A 15,857-nucleotide genomic window follows, 5' to 3' on the forward strand; every position below is an offset into this window, starting at 1 on the left:
TGATAGTGTACATCTTGTAAAGTCCACTGGATGTTTTATGTACTCTGCATTTGTTGTCTCAATAAGCCAAAGGCACACTTCCACTGTTTGAGGACAATAAAGTAGGATCTGATGGTTGCTCTTTTTAGAATCAACCTATTTAGAAATCCACAATTCCTATAGGTCGGCTCTGACGAGGCTTGCTTGGTCACACCACAGGCCCTTACCAGTGTGGATTCGGATGTGACGGACCAGCTGGCTGGGTTTTTTGAATGTCTTCCCGCAGTGCTGACACCTGTTTGTGAAGCCACTCCTGTCAATGTTCCTCTTGTAATTTCTTGATGTCCCAATGATTGGCCTAATGAAGAAAAATAGTGTTGTAAGCTCCTGTGGCACAGCTGAATTTTCAAAGTCAAACTGAAAGCAAGCAAATTTGAAAGGTTGTGCAGTGGAGCAGTGTCGTGGCTACTTATAGACTTGTGAGTGAAGCATGAGTTACTCACCCCTGTCAGCACAACTTAAAAAGGGTAATTTAAACAATAGTGTCATATGAGGGAACAGGGAAAAATAATAGTTCATCATTGAACAAAATTATTTCTGTATTTAAGGTCCACTGATGTAAATCTAAATACGTTCTCATGGGGTGGAAATAGCTGGATCAGTGCTGCACATGCTTTTAGATAGGGCAGCACCCAGCAAATCTGACAAAAATCGGAAAACCACCACTATATGAGAAGATAAAGAAAATTCTGATTTTCATGGTTCACCTCAACAGTTCCTAAATGTGTTCCAGGCACTCGGAAGAAAAAAGAAAATAAGCAGAAAAAAAAATCTAAATTTCAGTGGATTACAACAAGTCATGCTCATTACCCCATCTGCAAGTACAGGAGCACAGCATGACTTTCCCAATCCATCACTGCCTTCTGCTGCTTTCTGCCTAATTTGTGCAGCTGATCATTAATTTTCACAGTCAGCGGTTTCTGTTGTGTTTTCATTAACATCAGCTCGGTCAGTTATCAACTACAAGGTTGCTGCTTAAGTGGTTTCAGTGTCTCATCACTCAATACATCTTTGCAACAAATATTGATCTTGACTTTTTGTCTAAAGTCATAGGAAGCTCTCAGTACTGCTGCTCTCAGTCCGAAGTTTAGAAGAGACTAGACTGGAGTCAGAACAGCTCTTAACGCAGTAAGAGATCCAGTACTTTAAGTTTCCCGTGTGTCCAGTGATGATCCTTCGATGATGCCAATTACAAAAAGAGCAGTATGTGTAACTAAGTTACTATAAAGGGGGTCTCTTTAACAGTAAAGTACCGGCAACATAAAATGGCTTTGAGGCGGTACAGTGGCACTGTGGCTAAGGATCTGCGCCTGTGGCTGGAAGGTTGCCTGTTCATATCCTGCAGCCGGCAGAGGAATCCTACTCCTTTGGGCCCATGAGAAAGGCCCTTAACCCCAACTGCTCCAAAGGCGCTATATAAATAGCAGACACTGGGCTCTGACCCCAAGCTACTCTCCCTGTCTGTGTGTCTCATGGAGAGCAAGTTGGGGTACGTGAAAAAGACAAATTGCTAATACAAGAAATTGTATATGGTCATGAAAGTGATCTGATCTTATCTTATAAATAAAACACTGCCCTGGTGATAAATGATCATTCCTAATATAGCAGCAGAAGATTCAAACAAATATATACTCGTCATCCTTTTGATCAGTTAACAATAAAATAAATCATCCAATCATATTTGGGTCATATATATGCTGATCTTGACTTTTAATGGGAGTTGTGGTCTTATTTCATCCACTTTTTTATACAGATTTCCCAGAAAAAAGTAATTGGTTTCAGCAAAGTTTCTTCATATACCTTAGCAATGCCAGCACCTGCATTAATGATTTATGCATACATTTGCTTTAAATACTGTAGAGATACTCATTTTAACAGTCACTCCATATAATACCTGTGGTCACCAAAAGCATTGTTGACTTCAACTAACTCTCCCCTCAGTAAATAAGGCTATGATCAACTGCATACTGATAAAATTACATAATCTTTTCATTCTTCCTTAAAAATAATTTCCTCCAATGAACAGCTTTCTCATGGCACAGAGAAATGCAATGCAGCAATGTCAAAAAGCTGTGTAGAAACACTGTTGTGTGAAATCTAAAAATTTCAACAGTATGATTTTTGGGCTTTACAAGGGGCTCCTCTATCCAAAACAATTCTGGTATTCTAGTATTTTTCTCAACACTTAGCTGCATCCCACCTCATCTTATAGTGGCTCTTCATGTGCTCCTTGAGCTGAGAGGAGATTTTGAACTCCTTGTTGCAGAGCTTGCAGCTGTAGACTTTGTTGCCCGTCAGCTCCTTGCGGTGATCCTCCAGGTGCATGGACAGCTGGCTCTGCAGAATAAACTCATCCCCACACTCAGAGCAGATCAGGTTCTAGAGACCAATGAGAAGGGAAGCCATTTCAGCACCCTACCTGCAAATGCTCAGCCTAACCCACTGTATATTTAGAGTACACCTCACCTATTTTTTGTGGGAATATGGAACAAAGTAACCAGCTATGTCATAGAAGCTGATATCCTGGTTTGTTTCAAGAAGAAGCTGAATGGGATCCTCAGATCAATTAGATGCTAATCACCAACTGCGATAGAAGGGCCTGAATGGCTTTTTGACTCATTGTTTTTTACCTTTCTAACGTTTGTATCTCTGTCCTGACTCTTTTGTGCTGTATGAGACTAGTACCGAGAAATGAAAACAATTTTTCAATTAAATGAAAAAATGACTTGAACAGCCCTGAATGCAAGCACGACTAATAAACTTTAAGAGAACGATGGAAATGGTTACCAACTTCAGGAAAAGGAAATCAGGTTTAATTTTAGTTGTGACAGTTAATGGAGAACAATCTTTCACGCCAAAGGTAAGCATGACATGGAGACCATGTTTTACATACCATTGTGAGGGTCTTGTCATAAATCAATCTTTTTAAGCGTTGACAGTCCATCATAGTTAATACTATCCCAGAGTGTTTCTCGAAAAGAGTCTAGGTATTACCCCGGTGTCCTGGCCAAATTTCCCCCTGGCCTTAACCAATCATCCCCATCTGTGAATTGGCTTCATCACTATGTTCTTCTCCCCACTGAGAGCTGGTGTGTGGTGAGCAGACTGGTGCACTTTGGCTGCTGTTGCATTATCCAGGCAGGGGCTACACAACAAGCAATCGTAATGGATATACACAGTACATGATATGGTGTATTCAGATTTCAAGAAGGATTTTGATAGAGTGCCTCATAAAAGCATAATTCTAAAATTATAGGGGGTTGGCAATTAGGAAAATGTTTGTGTTTGGAATGAGAACTGGTGTAATAAACAAACAGTACAGATAAGGGGCTAATGACTAAATGGGGTTGATTAAATAGGAACATACCACAGGTATCTCTGCTATGAAGACTAATAAACTTTAAGAGAACGATGGAAATGGTTACCAACTTCAGGAAAAGGAAATCAGGTTTAATTTTAGTTGTGACAGTTAATGGAGAAGTTGAAACTGGTTGATGAACATAATCATATTGGCATCATTATTGACTCTAAACTGCGGGGACTATTAGTATTAATTTATGTCATTTAAGCAATTCTGAATACTGCTCATAAAATAATTCACTCAAAGTAGATGTTTTTAGAAGCACATCTTTAAGAAACCATGTTAAACCCTTAGTAACAGTTTTGTTCCCCAAAACCATTTTTTCTTTAACTTTTGTGCCACTTCATACCACTTCTCCAAATCAGTATTATGGCTGATATTATTTCAGCTTTTGGTTTATGGCACAATAATTATTTTTGTGCAATGCTGGTAATCATATTTTGAGTATCTGTGGGAGGAACGTGTACAGTACTTGCTGTTGTACTCTCTCTAACTAGCAGTGCAGTGCTTTATGGTACACTGTATGTTGTTTATTGAATTAATTAAGTTTTTGTATTTTCTTAATATCGCTTGTCCATATTTCCTTGAAGATAATAGCACAATAAAGAAGAAATACATGAATACTGGCATATTTTGGCTATCTGAATCACTTTCACATCTTCCCTTCAAGGAGCTGATTAACGGGGAACTGCAGGCCCAATTTCTCAGACTAGTTATTAAACCTCGGCAATAAATTTAATTGACTATCACAAAATTTTACAACTTCCAAATTAGGCACAAAACCGTGATCTTTGTAAAAGAACAGTTTGATCTCAAGCCCCTGGTCTCTCCATGGGCAAGAGCAAAGGTTTCAGAGAAACGTGATGTGATGTGGCATCAGTAATGACTAATGTAATGCAATGTATAAGCAAATACGTAAGTACAGGATGTGTAGCAGACATTTCACCACAGAAATGTTCCAATGTGTTCTGCACAAAAGATTTAACAACCAAGTTGCATTTGGCAGCAAAACTGTCTCAAAAGTCAAGAGCATATTCTATTGAGTTAAAGAGATGTATTCACAAGTCTGCTTGTTTACAATGTAATAGAGCCAGTTCACCTCACCTGACGTTCTGTTGCCTCATTCTGAATCACAGAATATGGTGTTGTGTATACCTGGAAATTTAGTCTATTTTGTGATGTAAATTGGAGGTTTAAGATGTAACTCCGCACATTATACTTTCATTGTGGCTTGAAATGCACTCATCAATACCAATTCTATCAAGCCCCAAAAGATAAAAATAGTGTTGCAGTTTCCCTTTAAACATTACAGTGGCAGGAAACTCTGCTTGACAGATTTAAGGGCTAATTGCCTCAGTCAGTGATACTCTAACCTCCTCCCAGGAAAACAGGACTGGGGATGACTTGACAAGTTGCTTTGTGCGGTCCCACCTGCAGTGCGAGAAGAATAGCTTGACAAGAAAACGTGTGCGTCTGTGTTCACGGGAACCAGCGTCAAGGGAGGGGGGCTGAACTGAGACTGGGGCGGTCATGGGAAGAAGACAGAAAGAAACCGAAGCAGCAAAATAAAAAAAACAAAAGGATAAGAGGCGGTACATGATGCTCGGTGTCTCACCTCCTCTTTCTCGTGGAGCATGATGTGAGATTTGAGACTGGCAACCCTCGAGAACTTCTTCTGACACATGGGGCAGGTGGGGTCCAGCGCTGCATGTGTGGACTTGTGAAGGGTCAGGTTGAACTCCACGTTGAAGGACATGGAACACTGGTCGCACCGGTGAGGCTGTCAAAGAAGCAGCACTGTTAAAAAACAATCTTTCACGCCAAAGGTAAGCATGACATGGAGACCATGTTTTACATACCATTGTGAGGGTCTTGTCATAAATCAATCTTTTTAAGCGTTGACAGTCCATCATAGTTAATACTATCCCAGAGTGTTTCTCGAAAAGAGTCTAGGTATTACCCCGGTGTCCTGGCCAAATTTCCCCCTGGCCTTAACCAATCATCCCCATCTGTGAATTGGCTTCATCACTATGTTCTTCTCCCCACTGAGAGCTGGTGTGTGGTGAGCAGACTGGTGCACTTTGGCTGCTGTTGCATTATCCAGGCAGGGGCTACACAACAAGCAATCGTAATGGATATACACAGTACATGATATGGTGTATTCAGATTTCAAGAAGGATTTTGATAGAGTGCCTCATAAAAGCATAATTCTAAAATTATAGGGGGTTGGCAATTAGGAAAATGTTTGTGTTTGGAATGAGAACTGGTGTAATAAACAAACAGTACAGATAAGGGGCTAATGACTAAATGGGGTTGATTAAATAGGAACATACCACAGGTATCTCTGCTATGAACACTGCTCATCCTAGTTTTTATCAATGATGTACTGTAGAGTTAATAAATGAGTCAAATTTGCAAATAATAGCAAAAAAGGTATATGGTAGAAACTGCAATATCAATAAATAAAATAAATAGATTTTAGATGCAGGTAGTGAAAACAAACTATAAATACAAAATGGGACACATTGAACTAGAAGTAAAAAGACACATCGTTTCACATCATTGTCACAAGATTTACATCTTCTAGACAATGAGAGAAAGCAATAAAAAGGCAAATAAAATATTAGGATATCATGTAAATTATAGGGTGTTACAGGTATGTTAAAACTGCAATACACTATTAAAGCCTTATTAAGAATATCGTGTACAATTTTGGTCACAACTTTATATAAATGATGTTGGCTCCCTGGAATCCTCCACGAGAACAGCATTTTGGGGCTTAAAGAAATGTATTACGCTGACAGGCTGAAAGAACTAAACTTATAAAGGTATTCCATATCTTCAATGTTACTGTCACAATTAGCCCATTGGACTTCACTGTTTCTTAAAAATAAACAGCAAAACAAGAACCAAAGGACACAGGTGAAACTACTGAAAGTCCATTTTCTCTAAACTGAGAAAGGAAGGCACATCTTTATCGAAGTGATCGTGCGAATTTGAAACAAGGGACCCAGCCATTTTATTGAAGCCATAGTTTCCTTTAAGAAACAGATGAATGAGAGCCTTAGTTTATTTAACTACCAAACAGGCTAGATGGGCCTCTTTATGATTGTTATTATTTTTATGTTACATAGAACTGTGTAATTTACATAGAATTTTATAGAACTTGCCTCCGCCCCGGGGAAAATAAAGACTCTCTCTCTCTTTTAAGATCTAAGAAAGCAATTTCAATGCAATACATAGAGGAACGTCCCTTCATATTCAGATATTTTAACACCACAAAATTATTATTATGTGGACAAGTAAAAAAGTTTCTGGCTTACAGAGAAGATAAGTTGACACTGTGCCCTAAAATGAGACTAGATCTAGACTAGAACTAGAATTATGATAGCAACAAATACTACTGTATATATGAAGAGAATATTTTTAAAATGTGAAAGATTGTTTAAAAAGTAAATATTAGTTCTACGCAAAGAAAGGCTTTCTGAGCATTCTGGCATTTTTACAAGCAAAAACATGGTCATGCCTCCCACATAGTTACAGGTTAGGGAGAACACTGAGATAATGGCCTGTCAAAGACATATTGCAAGGCCCGGGTCAAGTAGCTACTATTGAACAGGAGATGGCACTGTTCTACAAACTATCACAATGAAAAACCAATACTGAAAATGGTTACTGTATATTATTTTTAAGAATAGGTATTTGATTTGCCATAATGATAATATGGAAAACCTAAATATAAATATTTTACCTTTATGGCCACACTGACCTAGAAACAACAGTGAATGTATTCCAAAATGACATTTGGTTTGCTCTATCCTGTTAATTTTATTTATTTTTTTTTAAACAGGTAAAATGTCTTTTTTGTCATGGTTTTTTTTTCCTAGCTCACAGTCTTTTGGCTAAGATCAAGTGTAGAATCTGTGGGAGGAAACCCAAGTGGACAGGAGGAGAACATACAAGAGTAAATAAATGATTTTTCTCTTTAACCTCTCATACAAATAAAAGAAAACACAAAAACTTCCACAGCTTGACAGTGTTCTCTTTTGTTTTTGCGAAACAAACAGTTATACACATATAATACAAACTCAATGCAGATAGCACCCAGAAATTGCACCCAGGGCCCCAGTGCTGTATCACTGTGCCACCCCTGTCTTTTTATAACAATACAAAAGCAGGTAAAGAAGCTTTCCAAGTGATAGCAACCCTACACTTAGCAGGAGTAAATTTGCCCCAAAAACTGCTTTGAGAATGAATTTCAAAGATGCTGGGTTGAAAAGAGCTGGACTCACATGCGCACTGGAATACACACACACACACACAATGGGATATCAAAATTCAGGTTCACCTAGACAATATTCTTGAAATAAAACTAAGAATGGAAAAATCAGCATAAATTATTGACTTGCATAAAAAATGAATGAACTTTTTCTGAGAACCTGCAGGAGGACGTGTTATGCTTTCATCTCACTTTCAACTTTTCTTGTGAAAATACCCCAAACCCTGTCTAAAGCAACCTCCGCGTCTACAAAAAGAGATATGAAAGGCATACAAATATCTCATGAATTTCCTCCAGCCTGCTGTAAAAATAATGGCAAAATTGATTTCTGACACTTGATTATTTTCATTTTATCTTAAAATTATGACATGAATTCGATTTAAACATTGATTTATTCCCTCTTAATGCACTTCATAATTCATAGCGTGTATTATTACAAAAATGTTTAATGCATATTTTGGCAGTTTGGTTAAGAGAAGAGAATAGAGAGGGGAGAGGAGGAGGAGAATAGAGAATGAACAATGAAACACAACCGGGAGGACTCTACATGAAAAAGAACATTAAAACAGAGAACAGGGGGTACTTCATTTCTTTGCCCAAAGAGTTGTAGCAGTATGGAACAATTTGCTTAGCAAAGTTGTTGCCACTGTAACTGGTCTCTTTCAGGAAACAGCTTGTGTTTGTTTTTTGTAACCATTTATTTTATTTACTTTTCTACAGAAGAAAATGTTTCAATACCATCTTAGAAAAAGCTATGAAATACAAACCAAAAAGCTACAGAATATTTGTGCTGTTGACACAATTATTGGGTCACGAGTTTCTTGTCCCACGTCAATCTGGGAGTTTAGCTCTGCTTTGCAAAATACAACAAAGTCAGGCCCATCCTAATTGATACAGTAGTTCTGTGGATTTACCACAAAGCAGTGTAGGAGAGAAAAACCCTAAGTGGTGTCCATCCAGATCGATCTATCAATTTATTTCTGAGATACAACCATTTATTTTATTCTCCTCTACTATCATTTTAATGGATTGATTAATTGTATTATTAACAGGTTACAGTCCAACCACAATATTAGCCATATACTTTTACATTATTTTTATTTTAGTTTTTTTTTATACCCCATATAAAGAAAACAGTAGAAAAAAAAATGAAAGCACATATAGGAAAAGTAGAAAAATTAGGTAAACATTACTTTACACAAAGACACATGGTTATAAGGACGAAGCTACAATGTTAAAATCAATTTGCTAAGATTGTTCAAGAAACGACTTGACAATTTTCTTCATTCATTAAGAGAGCAGAAACCAAATGACCAAGCTGGGTTTCCTCTTGATTCTTAACTTTCTTATATAATCAGACCTGCAGATGTAGCTACTTGCCTTGTCATTAACTTCATGGTCCCGCAGGTGGCGCTGCAGCTGACTCTCCTTGGGGAAGGACTGTGAGCACACAGAGCATTTGAAATCTCTGGGCTCTGAATTGCTGTAGCCAGGGTTCTCCGAGTTCTCCTGCGATCCATCTGCAAAAAAGACAACTTTATTTAAAGCATCCTTTGAGTGGTACCTTTGAGTGGAACACTAATGGTCTCTCTGCTTAGCCTTTTCTGATTTAATTTCACTTGATTCATTACTAACAGGAAATGGGTGAACACCCTTGAGTAGCCAAGATAATGCATGTAAGATGAATAAGCTTACATGCCAATTGTTTTAATTATTTATAGCATGAAATAGAAACCATACAACCATAAAGAATAACATCTGTCATTTTTGTCACAGGGAAGATACGGTTATAGTATCTGAGCAATTAAATGGGACAATATATTGAGTTGTAATGCAATAATACTGTCAAAGTAACAAATGAAAACAAATAAAAATAGGTTCTAGTAATATCCTTTTGTATCTTTTCTTTAAAGAGTCGATAGACACATGATAACAAATATCCTGTAAAGCAATGTCACCTTAACCAAGCAATTCAGATTCAGTGCAATGCTTAGTGTCAGCCCTGCACTATTACTCTGTCAGTGAGAGAGGGCCATTCACTGTGAAACATCTGCTCTGGCCTGCACTGTCCATAAGAGAGGGCCATTCACCATGAAACATCTGCTCTGACTTGCAATCTCAGTGAGAGAGAGCCAGTCGCCATGAAACGTCTGCTGTGGCCTGCACTGTCGATGAGATAGGGCCATTCACTGTGAAACATCTGTTCTGGCCTGCACTGTTTGTGAGAGGGCCATTCTCCATGAAACCTCTGCTTTGGCCTGCAATGTCAGTGAAAGGTGCCTAGTATGAATCACAGTTCACTGAGACAATCCATACGGAAAAGAAAAGACAATTATTCGGCTTTGGAGCCTTCTTCAGGTGTGGAACCGTATTCTTCACACCAGAACAAGGCTCCACAGCTGAAATGTTGTCTCTTTTCTTTTCAGCATGGATTAAACCTTTACCTGTGCATTTGTCTGACATCTCTTACTAGTAACATCAAGGACTATCAGTTTGGAAGAAACATGTTTCCAACTTTATAAATTGTTCAAAAACTAAAAAGTTTTAAAAACATTTTTGTAAGGGTGAGAATGACATGTATAGTGTAATATCAATATTTTATGTTTTCCCAGTGTCAGCAAAAGAGGAACATTCACCTTGAAGTGTCTTTTCTAGCCTGCACTGGCGGAAAGAGGGTCAGTCGCCTTCTGAATTCAGAATTTAAATTCATGTTCTATTTAAATATGTTCTGTATTTAATTTAAACATATTTGGCTTATTTTTGTGGTTCCAAAAATTACAAATTCATTAGACTATTGTTTTTCCATGTGAGATAATAATTGAAGGGGAGTATTTTACCATTTTACATGTGAACACCATCTACTTCCAAGTTTGCTAATTTTTCATTCTTCTTATGTTCCATGATTTTTGTCTAACATGCTGTTCAACACTTTAAGCATCACTTGGAAGAAAATGATGCATACTGACAATTTTCTCTGCAATATTTGGGTTAAAAAAATCACCTATTTCTCTAGCAGGAAATACAACTTCATCAAAACAGGCACTGAAAAAAACATTTTCTCATACAATATTAAATTACATTGCATTATGGTTTAGTTAATATTGAATTTGTTCTGATATTTATGTAAGAACTTCTTTTCCTTGGATACAAAGCTCAATATGAAAGGTCACCCTAGAGTAATGCCATCATCATGGAAAATTAATATCTTCATTCAGCAAGCAGCTTTATAAAAAACGACACTTAACCTGCACAGTTAGACTGAATGGATCCTGAGACACAGGCTGGCAAACATTTTGAGTTTTGAAATTGTTTTGGCGTTTCCAGAAGGTCCACTAACAAACCTTCAACAAGATGTTTTGAGACTTCCAATTATAAAACAACAAACACCCACAGGAAATGAGGTTTGTTGCAATCCCTGACAGTACTATCTGAGATGTACTGCAATGGAATATCACACCCCTTCACTACCTAGGAAACTGCGCTAGCCTGTTACTGCAGACTGAATCTTGCTTGTGCCGTGTGTGACACGTCGATTTAGTAGTGGCAGAGGAGTCATCTGAACGCTGATCTCTCAGTTCAATCAGGATTTTCTGTTCCGATTTTCCATTTTCATCAAGAGCCTCTTCCACAAAGTCATGTTCGTGCACTGCACAGAAGGGCAGAAAGCCGTGAAAGAACTAAAACACAAGCTAAAAATGACAAATAATATTGGCAATTTCATACGGCTAAAATCATAACTGTGGCTTTTGTCTCAAACAAGTTATGTCTTAGCAAAAGACCTGAAGGCTAATGAAATGTGTAAATTCAAGAATACTTTGAAAGGCAGAGCCTGCATGTCTTTTAAAAGAAGCTACCAACACAACATTCGCCAAAGATAAGGAAAAAAGCACACTGTCATAAGCAAGAGTGATCTCCTTCCCACATGAACTGTGTGGAACTACAGATAAGTGTATGTGAAGCCAAAACAATGTTTATATACAGGCTTGAAACAATGTTATAACTCTACATTCAATTAGACTTTTACCTAAAACATACAGTACACATAAATGAGCACGTAATCTTTGACAGATAATGCAGGTTAAAAAGTATAAAGTGACAGACTAATGGAACCAAGAAAATGGTGGAAACAAGAGACCTGCTTTCATAAAATAACATCAATAGACACTGTTTCAGATACCTGCAGGGTATCGCTGTTGATTCTAAAGGACTTCTTCAGCATCAAAAGCGAAATGCAGAGGACATGTGTGGGGACTGTATGGAAGCGCATTTAAAACAAAGAAGAGGAGACACCTTTGTACGTTAAGAGTTGTGGAAGTGTGACTCTAAACCATGTTGTTGAAACGATACCCTTGTCTTAAAGGAAGGACTAGATCAGATCCGTTTCACTTCTAAACATGCTAAATGGGCCAAATGTAATTCCACTTGTTACTGTTCTTATGTAGCCTATATATAGTGTACAGACATGGGTACTATACAACAGCAACAGGACCGGGAACTGGGAAACCTCAACTAGACTACAAACTGGCACATATACTAACATTTGAAGAAATTAGTTATCCCATCAGGAAACTGGCTGGAAATTTGAAAAAAAGTCTAAAGCTGAAAGAGACAGCACCTGAAGAAGGCTCCACGGCCGAAACGTTGCGTTTTCTTTCTTCTTTTTTTCAGCATGGAATAAACCTATTACTTGTTCCTTTGCAGCCTACGCATGCTGACGCAGCTACCCACCTGAACTAGAGACAGCATTACCACATTAGGACGATTTCACTTTATTAAGACTACGACATGAGGGAAACTAACTGCCAGAGACTGAGGTGTTACATGTGCAACCACATACAAAGATTGTTTAAGAAGCTCTGAGCCAAATGCAGAAAAGTCATTCAAAAAAGTGCAAACATGAACAACAAGCATTTATGTTTTGTTTAATATTGTACATTGTAAGCCACAGAATTTGTGACTAGATTCCATCATGAAAGGGATTTATCACAGGGATGCATAGTGTAAGTACTGCTGACCTCTCATAATTCTGTAAACACTTTCAAGAAGAAAAACTTTTAGCTCCAAAACCAATGTCTCTGTTTCATGAGGAAATGAATACTGCCAAACACAGATGATCAGGAAACTCAATACCTGGAGATGGGAAAACCCCATTACATTGATACAGGATGGCCCACTTGCCCAGTCATGTCTCCAACTTCTAATACACACCACCCTTACATTGAACATGTCTATGCATCGAGATTTATGTTTTGCTTTAGGCTCAGCTACTTTCAGAAAAGCATCAACAACGGTGCGAGCTTATATCAGAAAAGAGTAGGTAACGTTACCGTGCATACTGTCGTATACTTCATATTTCACGTAAATATCACTACATTATTGCGACAGCAATGATCTTTGCAATGTTGTACACAGTACAACACAGCACTATTTCAGTTCATTCGAATTTAAGGTTTTATCCGTCAAATTTAAGGTCTTCTTTAAAGAGAGGTTAGGATGTTCGCTTGTTGTTTAAATTCATGTACTGACCATTGATTCACTAATGCTGCAACTTCGCCTGGTGTTTCCCCAACACAAAAACTGAATCTTCACTTTCATTTCACTACACATGTCTCGTGAACTTTAGAATTTTAAATAAAAATACCACCCTAGACACACACCGTTTAAATATTTTATTTTCCCGGTTAAAACACAAATGCATACCTATGCAAAGGTTGTTTTGCACTCATTTTTTTAAACGAGTACACAAATGTTGTTTATATAAAAAATGAAAACGTCGCTACAGTGGAAGCCACTAACTGTAACGGTTCTGCATTTGTATATATATATATTTTTAAGTTGTACGTCTTGGGCTCCTAGCTGAAATTTCACTGGACTCGGGAGTTTATTATAAATTAAGAGGGCTGAGCGTCACGAGGTGCCGTGTATTACATTTTGCTAAAGCGAAGTTGAACTAGCAGAAGGTTTTCATCCTACGTGCACACAAATCGGCATTGTTATCATGCTACGTGACTCCTCCGAGCTCTTCATTCCCTAGGCTAAGCGTTAAGTCAACTTAAGTCTTAAGTTAAAACTCCCTGGCTGGTTCAGCTTCAGCACAGTGTCCGCAGAAAACAGCTTCTACTACTGCTCGCACACAAAGAAGCAAAAAAAGACAACAAAGACAGATCCCCTCCCCCCTTACATGCCAACAACCATAAAACATTTATATTTCCAGCGAATGATCTAGCCTACACAGCCCCTTTTAAACAGGTACTATCTGCTAACCCCGAAACACAGCAGCTTTCTCGGAGGAGTGTTAGCTCAGAAGGAATAAGTAGAGCCAGAGAAATGTTATTAATATCATTCCGCCTCAATCACTCCTTCACGGCACAAAAGATATGGACACCCCACAGTACTATATCCGGGGACTATATACACAACATTCAAGTGCTTTTATCTCAGATACCCGGCCACTTGCCGGAGCTATGCCGGCACGGTTCGAAAGCTCACACGGTGCTTTATTTATTCGTAGTGTTTTGGCCCCGGTTACCTGCATCGGCGATGGTTTTGTCCCTCGGTTTGCGAGGTCGGCCCCGCGGCATAGTTCCAGGTTTCAGGGCGGGTGTACTGTGAGCGATTTGGATTTCAAAATGGCGGCGTCCCCAAGCTCTCTCCGCGGAGACACACTGGGCTGAGAGACGAGGCCGTGAACTTCAGCACTGAGCAGCCGAGGGGAGAGGGCGACATCTAGTGTGTAAAAATGTGAAGACAAGGATTTAAGATTGTAGTTGTGTGAAACAGCTATGAACACAAGTTATTTTGGGTGTTTTCTTCTGTTTTTACACGTGTTTTGTAACGTTTTCGTGTTTAGACTATCCATCCTTGTAATTTTAATATCTTAAAATATTTTTCTTTGTAAGTTACGAGTGGAAACTGCCTGTCACTAAGTATTCCAATTGCTCTGTATTAAAAGTTATATCGTTGTGGAAAATAACGTATTTTATTAGTCCCCGATAAAACAGCTAGAATCTGTAATTGAGAGAAAAGGGTTTGGCTTTCAGGAATTCGGAATTTTAACTTCCAGTATATCCAGACATACAGTAGAGCTGCCTCATGCATCTGAAATCTGAATTGAATATATAGGAAAATAGCATTTTTTACTTGATTGTCCCAATTCTTATGGAGCTGATTCAGGGCGTTTCCAACTTGGTTGGAAAGTTTGGTTGGTTGACTCGTTTTCAAGAAGTCTCTCGCCACAAAGATGCACATTTTCAACCCTATATGTACTGTATTTAAAACGAAGCTGAACTGCAAACCGGTAGATTCACTATGAATTTTGCTGAAGCAGATGCAGTGTGATCCAAAATATTGGCATGAAGCTTCTCTATTTTTGTGATGCTCTGGAATGCTGCTGATAAGTGGATTGTTTGTAAGCTTTCATCTGTTAGATGTTTCTTTCTGAAAGTGCTGAAATGTGTGTTTTCATTATCCTTTGCATAATATTTGTGTTTTCCTTTGGAAATGTAAATATATCAAATGAAATTGCTTCGAGTCTTTTTCAGGTGACAAAAATAGTAAGTCCAACAGTTTTTAGCATAACAAATGCACTAGCATCTAAGACAAGTACCTTACGTTGGCTTTCTTATATAAAAAGAAATTGGTGGAGAATTAGGTGGTGGATTCTAATACACAGTACTAGAGGCACAAAGTAAATTGTCTACCACAAAGTTCCATCAAAGTCATAAAAATAATGGCCTAGGTGTTATGACGTGTGAATTTATATAAAAAAAGAAAGAAAGCATCTTATAATACATGCAGATGTCTTATTTATTGTAATAGAATAATGTACAATGTTTTTCTTTTCTTCGTCTTCTTTTTTTGTTTTGTTTGCATTCTTTTTAAATGTACAGGAGTGCTGTGTGTCCATAAAAAAAAAATCCCTCAGGGGACAATAAAATCTTATTCAGAGAAAATTAAACAAGAAGTTAGACTGTGCTTTAAACACTAGTGAAAAAAGAAAGATTGAGAAACTGAAGGAACTGTGAAACAATATTGCCACAGAGACTAGTATTAAGACAAATATTTTGCCCTTGTTTTACAAGACTGCAAAGGACAATGTATTTGTCAAATACATAATAATGTGTTAAATGCAGAAACTACCAGATAAATATTTTATACAAGTGTATGTTCAAGAATATG

The 15,857-nt window shown here is 37.9% G+C and overlaps 1 protein-coding gene across 3 annotated transcripts in view; it reads right to left on the reverse strand.

Moving 5' to 3' along the window:
• The window catches only part of LOC102693236 (zinc finger protein 236), a 99,339-nt gene extending 84,787 nt beyond the window's left edge, over positions 1 to 14,552 (reverse strand). For all 3 annotated transcript variants that reach the window (XR_001479546.2, XM_015357165.2, XM_015357163.2), the window contains exons 1-5: positions 14,209 to 14,552; positions 9,060 to 9,199; positions 5,016 to 5,180; positions 2,240 to 2,418; positions 207 to 337 (exon numbers count right to left, since the gene is read on the reverse strand). Coding sequence is in view for 2 of the 3 variants with exons in the window: in XM_015357165.2 (XP_015212651.2) it covers positions 207 to 337; positions 2,240 to 2,418; positions 5,016 to 5,180; positions 9,060 to 9,199; positions 14,209 to 14,260 (667 nt within the window). In the remaining variant the exon portion in view is untranslated. The remainder of the gene's footprint in view (positions 1 to 206; positions 338 to 2,239; positions 2,419 to 5,015; positions 5,181 to 9,059; positions 9,200 to 14,208) is intronic.
• Positions 14,553 to 15,857: the final 1,305 nt, after the last annotated feature.

Source organism: Lepisosteus oculatus, chromosome 10 (assembly GCF_040954835.1).
Source record: "Lepisosteus oculatus isolate fLepOcu1 chromosome 10, fLepOcu1.hap2, whole genome shotgun sequence".
Taxonomy (NCBI): Eukaryota; Metazoa; Chordata; class Actinopteri; order Semionotiformes; family Lepisosteidae; genus Lepisosteus; species Lepisosteus oculatus.